We start from the raw sequence: 14,185 nt of genomic DNA on the forward strand, positions 1-14,185 counted from the left end.
TACCAGACAAATGATCTCATTTATTCAACAAATAAATGGCATACAAAAAAGGCTGGGTGATAGTTATAGGTGAAAAGCTTCTTAAGAGATAGAAAAACCAAGGGGCTTCCCAGGTGGGGAATCCACCTGCCAGGGCAGGAGATACAAGAGACATGGGCTCAATCCCTGAGTCAGGAAGATCCCCTGAAGAAGGAAATGGCAACCCACTCCAGTGTTCTTGCCTAGAAAATTTCCAGGACAGAGGAGCCTGGCAGGCTACAGTCCGTGGGGTCCCAATGAGTCGTACACGACTGAGCGACTTAACTGAACAGCAACCAGATGCCACATGTGGGCTTTGTTTGGGTCGTGACTCAAATGAACCAACTGTGAAAAAAAACACAGGTAGCATTTCCTCATCTGTGATGAGGCATTTCCCCACCAGGGACCCACCCATCTGAGAGGGACCCTGCGGGACTCTTGCCCAAAATACATGGCGTTAATCACATTGTGAGCAAACCTCAGACAAACCCAAATTGTGGGACTGTTCTACAAAATAACCAGGTAGCATTCTTTAAACAGGCCATGACAAAGGCTAAGGAGCCATCAGCCAGGAAGGAAACGAAGATCAGGAGGTGCAGTGCGGAATCCTGGCCCAGACGGAGGGCAGAAGAGGGAAAAACTGGCCAAATTCTAGCAAGTCTAGAGGTCTAGATGGTTGATGTGAATTCCTCGGCTTCTATAACCTGGTTTGTAGCATGTTACCTAAGAGGTTCACATCAGAGGAAGCTGGGTGAAGGGTGTTCTGGAACTCTGCACTATTGCTGCAACTTTTCTGTAAATCTAAAATGATTACAAAATGAAAAGCTTCAGGGAATCCCTTGGTGGTCTGGTGGTTAGAACTCCGAGCTTTCACTACCAAGGGCCCTCATTCAATCCCTGGTGGGGAAACTAAGATCCCACAAGCCATACAGTGGGGCCAAAAGATTAAAAAAAAAAAAAAACCCTTTAGAAAAGACATTACAAGACACATAGGGAAATGTGAGTACCTGGTGGAGAAGGAAATGGCAACCCACTCCAGTGTTCTTGCCTGGAGAATCCCAGGGACGGGGGAGCCTGGTGGGCTGCCGTCTATGGGGCCGCACAGAGTCGGACACGACTAAAGCGACTTAGCAGCAGCAGTGGATATTAAATACACGGGGATCATTTCTAACTTTTTTTTTATAGGTGTTCACGTTGCATTATACTTTTTCTTTTTAGAAGTGAGTTTTGTCTTTTGCTTTTTACAGTTCTGATGTGCTTTTAAGCTTTATTAGTATTGTCTTTTTGCTTGTTTTTGGCAGTGCCATGGGAGGTATGTGCCATCTTACCTCCCCCGCAGTGGGTGGAACCCGAGTCTTCTGCACCAGAAGCTCGGAGTCCCTAGAAAAGTCTTTATATTCTAGAAAGATGTGAATGAAATGGTACTATATCAGGGAAAATCAAAGTAACCAAGAGGCAGATTTCTCTGGTGACTCAGACAGTAAAGAATTCGCCTGCAATGCAGGAGATGCAGGACATGAGGGTTCGATCCCTGGGTCAGGAAGATCCCCTGGAGAAGGGAATGGCAACCCACCCTGACTTTCACTTCCAAGAGGCAGAAGGGGCAGGGAGGGAGGATGGAGAGATATGCATGGAACAGGCGTGAAGAACCATCACTCGTGGGATGACGGGGTTTGTGTACTAGGTTCAAGGTCAACTTAGTCTTCAGGCTTAGGGCTCACAGCACTTTCAGGGGTCCATGAAATGTGTTAATTTTCATTCCCTTTTAAGATCCAAAGAGGAAAATGAATAAGCTAATCATGAATACATAACAACAAACCCAGTCTGGATTTCATTCTTCTTTCTACCAACAGGGCTGTAAAAAATAATTATAAATATAGTTTTATCAAGGAAGAAGCCCATGAAAGCAAAAGTGCCTCAGACTCGTGAGAGTCTTAATGGCTAGTCTCCCTGCTTTGGGAGGTTTCATAGTTTCTGTCTTACAAAGGTTTTATTTTTTTTAATTTATTTACTTACTTGTTCACTTATTTGGCTGGACCAAGTTGTGGCATGTGGGATTTAGTTCCCTGACCAGGGATTGAACCCAGGCCCCATGCACTGGAATGCAGAGTCAACCACTGAGAAGTCCCTCCATCTTAAAAAGGTTCTAAAGAGTTGCGTGCCTGACTCAGACAGGGAACCAAGGTCATGTTGACAGCATGTACTTTCACTAAAGCGGCTTCCCAGGTGACGTTAGTGGTAAAGAACCTGCCTGCCAATGCAGGAGATGTAAGAGATGAGGGTTCAGTCCCTGGGTCAGGAAGATCCCCTGGAGGAGGGCATGGCAGCCCACTCCAGTATTCTTGCCTGGAAAATCTCATGGACAGAGAAGCCTGCGGTCACAAAGAGTCAGACACAAAGAGTCAGACCCAACAGAAGTGACTTAGCACACATGCCTGCACTCTTGCTATAATGGGCCGAAATCTTCTCCTCTCTGCTCTCCTGATCAAAAAATTAAACCTCAGTCTAATCACGAGAAAAAACATTGGACAAAACAACTAAAGGACGTCTGACAAAACACCTGCTGGGAGATGGCTGAGGTCCTAACCCAGGTATGGTATCCGGGAATATGACCTTTGGAAACAGGATCATTGCAGATACAATCAAGTTAGAATGAGGTCATGTTCATCTAATTCAGTATGACTGGTATCTCTGTTGTTGTCAGTCATTCAGTTGTGTCTGACTGTGACCCCATGGACAGTAGCCCACCAGGCTGCTCTGTCCATGGAAATCTCCAGGTAAGAATACTGTAGTGGGTTAGCATTTCCTCCTCCAGGTGTCTCTGTAAGAAGAGCAAAATTGGACACAGACACACACAAGAGGAAATGGCCATGTGAGGACAGAGGCAGAGACTGGAGGGATGCCGCTACAAGCCAAGGGACACACAGAGCCACCAGGAGCGGGAAGAGACAGGAAGGACCTTCCCCTGGAGCCTCTGGAGGGAGCTCAGCCCTGCTGACACTTTAGTCTCAGACGCTGCCTCCAGAACTCTGAGAGATTTCATTTCTGTGGTTTTAAGTCCCTCTGTCTGGGGTACTTCATTACTGGAGCTCTGGACAAGCCACAGAGCTGACCAGCACTCTTCAAAATGGTCAAGGTCATCAAAGACAAGGAGAGTCTGAGAAACCATCCCAGCACAGAGGACCTTAAAGAGATGCGATGACAAAATGTCATGAGGGATCCTGGGTGGTGTCCCAGGACAGAGAAAGGGCATTAGGGGAACACAGGAAATCGGAATATAGAGTAGACTTCAGTTAATAATGTTTCAGTGTTTGTGTGTGTTAATCACTCATGTGACCCCATGGACTGTAGCCCGCCAGGCTCCTCTGTCCATGGGATTCTCCAGGTAAGAATACTGGAGTGGCTTGCCATTCTCTTCTCCAGGGGATCTTCCTGACCGGGAGATTGAACCCATGTCTCTGGCATTGCAGGTAGAATCTTTACGGTCTGAGCCACCATACCATATTAATATATTAATAATATGGGAAATCAGATATGGTTTTATAAGGCAACTCTGTATTCACAATTTTTCTATAAACCTAAGACTATTCTGAAAATAGTTAATTTTTTAAAAATTTAAAAACAACAGACTTCCTTGGTGGTCCATCGGTTAAGATTCTGGGCATCCACTGCAGGGAGCACGGGTTCAATCCCTGGTTGGGGACCTAAGATCACCCACACTGCGCAATGCAGGAAAAAAATTTTTTAAAAGAAACCAAAAAACTGTTGAATGAATAATAGAGTCTTGGCTCAGCCATCTTCAGGTGTGTAGCCTCAGTCAAATTATTCAGTTTCTCATGTGCCTCAGTTTCCTCATCTGTAAAATGGGGGCAATGGGATTTGTGCCACATAGGACTGGCCTGAGACCAGGATATGGTGAATAGAGTCATCATTGTCTCCATCAGAGATGGCTGGTGGCTGCTGCTGGAATTTTGGGTGAGCAGCAACAGAGGGCCCGCTAATACGACCCCATGGTCACAGAGAGAGGCTGGACTTCACTTCCTGGCTTAAAGTGCACACAGTCCCGCAGAGCTCTGTGTTCCGTGCCCTGCACAGCGGATGGACAAGTAGAACTTCTTCCTTCCTTTGCCATGTTGCTACCCTGTCTGGGACAGGAGACTTGCGACAGGACAGCGGGGGCCAGGGCTAGGGGGTGGGGTGTTAAACAGGACGCCCCTAAGAAACCAAAGGTCTCCAGAATGTCATTTCTTTAATGTCCACCCTGCAAGGGGCCATGCAGAAGGTGAGGGAATAAATACAGAAGGTTGTAAGATGCAGTGCTCCTGGCTTCCAGCCTGGGAATGAAGGCGGATGCCTGTGGACCTCGGTTTCCTTCATCTGCAAACCGAGGTAAGACACGCTTTGAGCCAAGAGGCTCTGAAAGGGCATCTCTTTCTCCTAAGAAAACGGAAGTCCCTGAGCTCCTCAGACCTCAGGCTGGGATGTCGGCTCCTGTCCGCTAGGGGGCGCCAGATCCCGCGTCCCCGGCATGAAGGACCACTCCCCCTATCCCGGGGCTGGCACAGAAGCCCCAAAGGGCCTCTGCCTAAGAGAGGACATGCCTATAGGTGGGGGTCCTGAGAGAGCCCCACCCAGCCAAGTTCTGGATCCGTTACTCTTTTCACCCTTTCCTGCACCTTGGCCTCCTAAACGGCCACTGTATTTTCTCTCCGAGGAGGTAAACCGAGTCGAGGGAAGGGGGATCCAGAGGCTGTCCTAACGAGGAGCGGAGAAGGAAGGGGTTAGCGACCGGCTTTCCACGCCGGCTCACTCGTGGTCCTTCCTCCATCTGGGTCTGGGGCTGGAGCAACATGGGGCATCTGGACTAGCTGAGAGCCGGCCCACCCCGCGCCCACTGCCCGCAGGTTCCACTTGCCCCTGGCGGGTCCGAGTTCGGAGCGGCAGGCCTGGGTCACAGCAGGTTGATCTCGTCCAGGTAGCGGGCCAGGACCGAGTCCCGTACGTCCTTGAAAACCTTGCGGATGTTCTGTGTGTCCGTGGCGCACGTGTAGTGGCTGAAGAGACGGCGGGAGCGCGAGCCCTTCCTTCCCCCGTCGGCACTGTCCACGCAGCCGGCGTACATGCGGGTGTACATGTCCAGAATGAACTTCTTGGCTGCCTCCGCGTCCTGCTTGGGGCCTGGGGACAGGGGTGGGCAGTCAGAGCACGCGGCTCGTGTGGCAGGTGAGAGCCCCTCCCCCCTGGGACCAAAGTAGACTCTGGACAACATCGGGGCTGCAGGAACCATCCGGCAGGGTGCCTGCCAGCCTCCTCCATCTTTTGTGTTTCTAGCCATTCACAAGACTGAGGCCCAACCGGTAGGAGTCTCAGGGGTAGGCTCATTTGGGTCACATGGCCTGGAATGGACCAATGAGGCTGGTCTCTGAGACTGCACAGAACCGTGTTAAAGACCCTCTCTCTTAGCTGGGCTTGGAGCCTGGAGGTCCAGAGAAAGAAATCCTGGGGAGATGAAAGAGAAGGGAAGGGATGGCTGCCCTGGTGAGGCACACATGGGATTTCCAGCCCACCCATCTCTCATTCATATACGTGTGTGTGTGTGTGTGTATACATATATACGTACATATGTATACATATATACATATACACACGGACACACATATATATGAAATATATATATAAAGAGAGAGAGTGAGTCAAGGGCTTCTGGAACCCCCCAAGACCCTCCTCCACTACTTACAAGTTGGATTACCTTATCTATTAATCCACCTAACCTCTGAGAGTCTGTTTCCTCATTTGTTTAAAACGGGATCATAACAGTCCTAGGCCTCCCTGAAGTGTTAAGACTCAATACAATCAGGTCGAGGGCTCCGTGTTCAATAAGAGAAGCTTTCAGGAGTCTATACTATCATCATTCTGTCAGAAAGGCAGGTTCCCATAGTGGTTACCACCTGCCAGCTTTGGATCCAGGAAACCTGGGTGGGAATCCTGCCTCTGCCAGTCACTTGCTGTGTGACTTTTGGCAAATAACTGTACCTCTCTGTGTTTCAGTTTCCTCATCTCTATAGTGGTGAGAAACATGAGTGCTACTGAACAGCGATTTTTTAATGACCATTTTTAACAAGTCAGTACACGAGGGTGCTTCCATCAGTGTTAGATGTATTAGCTGTTATTGGCTTATTATTATTGTCATGAATATTATATAGTAGAGAGGAGAGAAGACCATGAGTCAGAAGTTAGCAAAGGGTGCTCCAGCCTCTGTGGCTGGGAGAAAAGGATGAGTTATGGGGGTTCCCTGCGACATGAAGGAAAACAAACCATCCTCAAAATGATCTACTTTATCCCTGTTTCCAAACTCTCCAAGCCATGGTCCCACTTCCAGACCTGCCCAGGGGATGCTCGAGGAAGAGGGAGAAGAGTGTCCAGGCCACCTTCCTGGAACAAGCTGACATCTGTCACCCAGACCTCAAGTCTTGTGGGTAAGATTGGGTGAGACTGGCCACACAGGCTCTGACAGACCAGCGGTCACACCTGTGGCTGCTACTGCTGCTGCAGCTAAGTCGCTTCAGTTGTGTCTGACTCTGTGCGACCCCATAGATGGCAGCCCACCAGGCTCCCCCGTCCCTGGGATTCTCCAGGCAAGAACACTGGAGTGGGTTGCCATTTCCTTCTCCAATGCATAAAAGTGAAAAGTGAAAGTGAAGTCACTCAGTCGTGTTCGACTCTTAGCAACCCCATGGACTGCAGCCTACCAGGCTCCTCCATCCATGGGATTTTCTAGGCAAGAGAACTGTAGTGGGGTGCCATTGCCTTCTCCGCACACCTGTGGTGACATCATCAAGACTTACACACCAAGCTCATGCTAAGGGTTTCACTTACTGTGGCTGATTGTGTATTAGGATGAATACACAAAACTCACAATTTGGTGAATACACCAAATCCATGTTCACTCAGAATCTCAGAATATGACCTTATTTACAAATAGTGGGTTTTGCACGTGTAATTGGTTAAGCTGAAATGAGATCACACTAGGTTAGGTCATGTCCTAAACCCAATGACTGGTGTCCTTGTAAGAAGAGAAGTGGGACTTCCTTGGTGGCACAGTGGATAAGAATCTGCCTGCCAATGCAGAGGGATACGGGTTCCATCCCTGGTCTGGGAAGATTCCCCGTGCCACAGGGCATCTAAGCCTGAGCTCTAGGGCCCCTAAGCCGTAATTACTGAAGCCCATGCACCTATGGCCTATGATCCACAACAAGAGAAGCCACCGCAACAAGAAGCCTGTGCACCACAACGAAGAATATCCCGCACTCCCCACAACTAGAGAAAGCCCAGATGCAGCAACAAGACCCAGCACAGCCCAAAACAAAGAAAGAAAGAAGAGACGAGACAGACAGAGTCATGTGGCAACAGAGGCAGAGACTGCAGACACGCAGCTACAAGTGAAGGAATGCTGCAGATTACGGTGACCACCGGAAACCAGGAGGGGCCTGCTTCAGGCTTCCGGCCTCCTAAACTATGAGGGGGAGATTCCTGCTGCTTTCGGCACCCAGTATTAAGGCTTCTGTTACCTTCTCCCCATTCGACGGAGGGGGAAGCTGAGACTCAGAGGTCTCTGGCAGAGATCAGAGATGGGTCTGGAGCTCAGGTCTGTCCGACTGCACTTGGAACCCCAGTGACTCCAGGCTGAGGTGTGGCCTGAACCAGCGTCTCTCTTGGGAGCTGCTTTTGGGAAGTGAAGGATATAGAAAGTTCTAGAACCACTCACCCCGGAAACTGGGGAAATAGGTAGCCAGGTGGGAGGTGGGGATCTTCTCCTCCAGGATGTCGGTTTTGTTGAGGAAGAGGATGACGGAAGTGCTTTTGAACCAGGGCAGTTCCAGGATGGTCCCAAACAGGGCCAGACTCTCCTTCATTCGGTTCTGGGTTGGGAGGCACAGGCTGGTCATGGATCCAGATGGATGCTTGGCCTGAACAGGAGCCCTCCCCGCAGGCGGAGATGGGGTGGCAGCCCACCATCCAGCAGCCTGGAGGCTCCCCAGTTCCCTCCAGGCTGGGACTCAGGGCAGTGGGACCAGCTGCCTGTGTGTGCCCAAGATTGTTTTGTGCCTGAACTGGTTGGGCTAGTGTACCCCACCCCCAAATTCATGTCCACCTGGAAATTCAGAATGAGACCTGATTTGGAAATAGGGTCTTTGAAGATGTAATTAGTTAAGAATCAGTCACACTGGAGTAGGGTGGGCTCTGACTCCAATGTCCTTATAAAAAGGGGAAATCAAAGGACTTCCTTGGTGGCCCAGTGGTTAAGACTCTGTGTTTACAATGCAGGGGGCAAGGGTTCGATCCCTGGTTGGGGAACTAAGATCTCACATGCCACGCAGCATGGCCAAAAAAGTTTTAAAATTATTTTTTAAAATAGGACACAGGGAGATGGCCATGTGAAGATGGAGGCATAAATGGTGTGGTGTCTTCTCCAGTCAAGGGACCCCAAAGAGTGTCAGCACACCAGAGGCTGGGAGAGCCTGGAACAGATTCTCTCTCACAGGGTCAGAAAGAAACAGCCCCACTGACACCTTGACCTTGGATTTCTGGCCTCCAGGACCATGAGACAATAAATTTCTGTGGTTTCAGCTCCACCACCCACTCCCCACGACCAGCCCCACCTCCCAGTTTGTGGGACTTCATCACTGCAGCCCCAGCAAAGTGGGACGTTGTGTGTGACTCGATTCAAGCAAGATCTGTGTCAGAATGACCTCAAATTGATTCTATCTGACTCAGTTTGATTCTATCTGACTCAGCCCGAAAGTACAAATTATAACACCTGACCCTTGGATCTGAAACTGTCTATGTGAAACTTTAACCCTGAAAAGTGCACATGTCAGAGATAATAGTGGTGTGCCCAACCTCCACCGTGCTTTGGTCGTGTCTGACTCTTTGTGACCCGATGGACTGTAGCCCGCCAGGCTACTCTGTCCATGGGATCTCCCAGGCAAGGATACTGGAGTGGGTTGCCGTTTCCTCCTCCAGGGGATCTTCCTCACCCAGGAATTCAACCTGCATCTCCTGCATCTCTAGCATTGCAGGTGGATTCTTTGCCGCTGAGCCACTAGGGAAGCTGAATTAGGAGAAGAATTCATGAAAAGGAGAAGAATCCTGAATAAAAACAGGACACAGCCCCATTCCCACAGCCTGACCCCTACTCCCAGGACAGCACACACTCCCAGCACACACTCCCAGCACACACACTCCCAGGACAGCACACACTCCCAGCACACACTCCCAGGACAGCACACACTGTGCTTCAGGGTGTGGGAATAGGGTGGTGTGCCTTGAAGCTTGAGTATCCAACTGTGTGTGTGTGTGCCCCCAGGGTTCTTGTCTCACAAATACTTGTGGATCTGTGTGTTGGGGTTCAATGGTCTGGCCACAAAAGAGTGGACAGTGAAGCTCAAAGCCACGCCAGACACACAAAGACTCCCTCAAGAGTGGCAGTAGGCTTTCCTGCTCAGTGGAGGGCCAAGGAGTAAGAAGGGCAGGGGAGACGGCACCCCCACATCCCCAGTGGCACCTCACCTCTTGGTTGTTTTCCTCCAAACACTGGTCATATTCACTCAGCGAGGCCAGGTAGATGAGGGCAATCACGTTCTCAAAGCAGTGGATCCACTTCTTCCGTTCTGACTTTTGGCCCCCGACATCCACGATCCTGTGGGGAAACCATCTCCTGTCAGAGCTCAGGCCCAATCAGGGGCCCTGAGACACGGCACCCCAGACCCCAGTCATGGCTGGGACATGCCACAATCAACATTAATAGCAGCAAGAATAGATGCTAGCCACCTGTGTGTGACTGCCTTTCACCCCATGGGGTAGGCATCACTATTATACCCATTTTACAGATGAGAAAACTAAGTACAGAGAGGAGAGGGGACTATCCTGAACTTCTGTTGCACTGGGCTGCCTTCTACCCCACAGTAGAGGACAGCTGATTGGACACATCCTCACTCAGCTTGCCCTGTTTTGATTGATGACCCAGGGGAAGTAGCAAAATGTCTCCAGAACTCAGTTTTCCATTGGCTGTGCTCTGGGTGACCACAGGAGCGTCCAGCAGCCACACAGATGGGCAAGAGCCATCCCCTTTGTTTGCGTCCCAGGACGAGTGTTCACCTCCACCCCAAGACACACCACAACAAAAACCTGAGCCCTCCCGCCTTCCTGTTGTCTGTTCTAAGAAATATGGGTCGCTGATAACAAACCCTGCGTCATTTACCCGGGGATGCGACCATTACTCAGGCAGCAGGCAGGAAATGCCAGAAGCCTCAGAGCAAGAAAAGACTTGCCCTGATGTACAGAAGGAAAATCCAGGCTGGTGCCTGAGGCTCCTGAGTCCCCAAACCGGCCTTTCTGGTGATCCCAAGATTCCCTCAGACCCTGTGTCCAGAGTCATATGGGGGAGGCAGTGGCTTAGAGTGGGGCTCCAGAGGCTGAGACAGCTGTGGGGTTCACTTACTCTCCAGCCTCCCAGCTCAGAGTCTCCCTGTCCTCTTTGCTCTCACCGTTCCCTTGAGAATGGACTCAAGTTTCCCCTTCTGAAAATTCCCCTCCTCCACCCAGTCTTTCCTCTGAACTTCCCCAACCACTACTTCTACTCCTAAACTTTCACCAACTCACCCATCCACCTGTGCATCCATCCCCCCACCCACTCATTTATCCACCTTTCCACCCACCCATCTAGTCACCCATCTGCCCACATACTCACCCAACCATTCATGCATCCATCCACCTACCTATCCATCTATCCATTCATCCACCCAACAATCCACTCATCCCTTCATCCATCCAGCCTTCCATCCATCTATCCACCCATCTATCTACCCACCCATCCGTCCGTCCAGTCTTCTATCTTCTCAGCCATACACTCGTATTTACAAACTTCCACTCTGACATTTAGTTGATTATCACTAGAGAAGCAATGCTTCCCCGATGGCTCAATAGTCAAGAATACACCTGCAATGCAGGAGACGAAGGAGACGTGGATTGAATCCCTGGATTGGAAAGATCACCTAGAGGAGGGCATGGCAACACACTCCTGTATTCTTGCCCGAAAAATCCCATGGACAGAGGAGCCTGCCGGGCTGCAGTTCAGGGAGTCGCAAAGAGCTGGACACAGCTGAAGCGACTGATCACACACAACTCACTCAATATCACATAATAAATATATCAGTCAGAGAAGCAGCAGAATCAGTCTCAAGCTGTAACTTCAAGGGGCTCTCCATCTAGTGGAGGAGACCCAAATGCAAACAGTAAATTATGAACCTTCTTGTTTCAAAAGCATGGAGCCAAGAGGGAGGGCCATTCAAGGAAACTAGAGATCAACATGAGTGGGTTGAACACGAGGTTTTCAGGCACACCTGCACAGCTCTCTGCCACCATCTTGCCACTGAAGATTCTCTAAGGGCCGATCCCAGAAGTTGCTTGTCTCTCTGAACTTTCCTCGGTCTTTGACACTGGCCATGGCTCTGCATGGACCATTCTTGGCTGCACTGGATCCCCACACCTCTCTGTTTTCCAGCTCAGGCCTGTTTGCACCCAGCCATCTCCCAGATGTCCCAGACTCCTCAGACCCAACCTGCCCCCAAATAACTCCATCGGCTTTTCTAACACCTCCCTCTCTACCACCACCACAGTGGTTTTTACCATCTATACCATCATCTTGATGGGAAACTCACAGCAAGTCATTTTTGACTGCCTGCTCTAATTCCCACACTCACCCATTCTATACCAGAAACATTTATTGCACAATTCCATCATTTCCATCCTCATGGCCACTGCCCAGACCCTTCCCAACCCTGTCTGCCTGAATCATGACTCCCATCTCCTCCTGGGTCTCCTGACGCCCAGCCTGAACCCCTCATTGATCACTAGAGAGATCACCGTCTGAGCTTTCCCAGCCCCAAATCAATCCCTCTGATCTAGCCCTGACCCCACAGTCTGCCTCCTCCTTCCCATCAGCCCATAGCTCTAGTGAACTCCTAATCATTCTTCAATGCCCTAAGACCAATGCCTCCTTCTCTAGAAAGACTTCCCCTCCCAGAACTCTGGGGGCTATGGGTGGGCCCTTCCAGGTCCCAGTCATGACTCCATGGGGGGATGGAGATGTCTATACCCAGCTTTGCCTCCTCCAGCCTGACAGGCCCTTTGTGGGCTGGGACAGACAACTCCTACTCAGCCGTCAGCGCTGCAGCTCCTTTGCCCCTCCTACAAGATCTTCCAAGCTCTGTGCTCACCTCAGGTTGGTTTTCTGCACGGAGAAGCAGTACTCGTTGATCCCGGTGGTAGGCATGCGGCTGCGGAGCACGTCCTGTGCGGTAGGGATGTAGCCCTCTTCCGTGATACGGTCCAGATTCGACAAGTAGCTGTGGAGACGGAAGCCCTGAGCGCTGGCCTTGCAACCTCCCTTTGCTTCTCAGATTTCCCCTGACCCAGGGCCCCATGAGAACCCTGCTGGGGGAGGAGAGCCCCCAGAGAGGGGCCAGCATTTCTGTGGGTCCCACGTGGCTGAGGAGCACAGCCTGAGGCCACGGGAGCCTCAGGGAGAAGAAGCTTCATCCTCAGGGCAGTGTGTCTCTCTGGGGAGGTGTCACCCAGGTGAGTCACTACCACAGGAGCAGTGATACTCTTGAGAACTAGAAGCCAGCATTGAGCCCAGGACTCCATCACCCCAGGAAGGATCTCATGCCAGAAACGGTGTGACCCCAGGGCAATGTCATCCTAGAATAGTCACCTTCGAGGTGCCATCACTCCAGAAACGGTGTCATCCTAGGACCTGTGTCACCCCAGAAACATCACCCCAAGAGCTATGACATCCCAGGAGCTCTGTCATCCCAGGAGCTGTGAAACCCTGGTAACAGTGCACCCCAGAAACTGAGTCACCTGTGAGCAATGTCACCCCAGAAACACCCTCATCTGGGAGTCAAGACCACCCACAGCACTCCCGCAGTGGAAGCTGACCAGCCTTGGGGCCCCTCTGCCCGCTTGGATCCCTGGGAATGGGTCTCTTTGGACTGTGTCCAGGCACGGCCTCCCGCCCCAGACCCCCGTCCCTTACCCGGCCCGCGGACCCCAGACTCACTACACAGCCGAGTCAAGCAGGTGGAACTCTCGCCGGCGCTCATAGCAGGCGCGGATGCCGCTGTCCTCCCACAGCCACTTCATGGCCACGGCGTGGCGCTTCTCGAATTTGGTCACCTTGTAGGGGTCCTGGCTCATGATCACGCTGGCGTGGTGCTGGGAAGGGACGGACGGGGTGGGTCAGAGCAGCAGGACCGGGCGGGCGGGGGGCGGGGCTGCCCTCCTGCCGTCTCCGCCCCCTTGGCGCGCGTGTCTGCAGGCCGCAGGGGCGGCAGGGGCGCGCGCGCAAGGAGCATCACTTCGGGTGACCCTGCGCCGGGCAGCAACCTCTGCTCCATCTGTCCGCTTTGCTTTGCACCGGAAGCAGGCCGCTCTTGTTTATGTTTGAATTATCTTTTTATAGAAGTAATTAAGCTACCATGAGGTCATGAAGGTGGCCCTAGTCCAGAGTGCCCTATAAGAAGAGATTGGAGCACAAACGCAACGGAAGGATGGCCGTGTGAGGATACAGAGAGGACAGCCGTCTGCAGGCTAAGGAGAGAAGACTCATAGTGAACCAACCCTGAGGTCTTAGGGGTCAGAACCCGTATACACTGCTGGGGAGAATGTAAACTGGTACAGCCACTGTGGAAAACAGTTTGGAAGTTCCCCTCAAATTAAAAATAGAGCCACCAGGAATTCCCTGGCAGCCCAGTGGTTAGTATTCCACACTTTTACTGCTGAGGGTCCAGACTCAATTTCTGATCAGGGAACTAAGATCTCACAGGCTGTGTGCAACGACCAAAAAAATAAATAAGCAAATAATTTGTTTTTTAAACATGGAGCTACCATATGATCCAGCAGTTCCACTCCTGAGTATGAAATCAGGATCTCGAAAAGATATCTGAACTTTCAGGTTTATCCCAGCGTTATTTACAGTAGCCAAGATGTGGAAAGAACCTAAATGTCCATCAGTGGATGAATGAATAAGGATGTAGATATAGGGACCACTATGCAGCCTTTAAAAAGAAATAAATTCTGCAATAGGGGACAAGGCAGATAAACC

At 51.0% G+C, this 14,185-nt stretch overlaps 1 protein-coding gene across 4 annotated transcripts in view; it reads right to left on the bottom strand.

The window, feature by feature from the left end:
* Window positions 1-14,185, bottom strand: part of GNA15 (G protein subunit alpha 15) — a 24,344-nt gene continuing 10,159 nt past the window's right edge. Inside the window, exons 3-8 of one of the 4 annotated variants that reach the window (XM_042250190.2) lie at window positions 13,142-13,296; window positions 12,297-12,425; window positions 9,589-9,718; window positions 7,784-7,937; window positions 4,934-5,196; window positions 1-4,395 (exon numbers count right to left, since the gene is read on the bottom strand). In XM_042250190.2, coding sequence (XP_042106124.1) covers window positions 4,970-5,196; window positions 7,784-7,937; window positions 9,589-9,718; window positions 12,297-12,425; window positions 13,142-13,296 — 795 coding nt within the window. In that variant the 3' untranslated portion in view covers window positions 1-4,395; window positions 4,934-4,969. Of the gene's footprint in view, window positions 5,197-7,783; window positions 7,938-9,588; window positions 9,719-12,296; window positions 12,426-13,141; window positions 13,297-14,185 lie in introns of all 4 variants that reach the window. The other 3 variants (XM_042250191.2, XM_027969902.3, XM_027969904.3) reach the window with 3 other exon arrangements.

This window comes from Ovis aries, chromosome 5, assembly GCF_016772045.2.
Source record: "Ovis aries strain OAR_USU_Benz2616 breed Rambouillet chromosome 5, ARS-UI_Ramb_v3.0, whole genome shotgun sequence".
In the NCBI taxonomy this organism is placed as follows: Eukaryota; Metazoa; Chordata; class Mammalia; order Artiodactyla; family Bovidae; genus Ovis; species Ovis aries.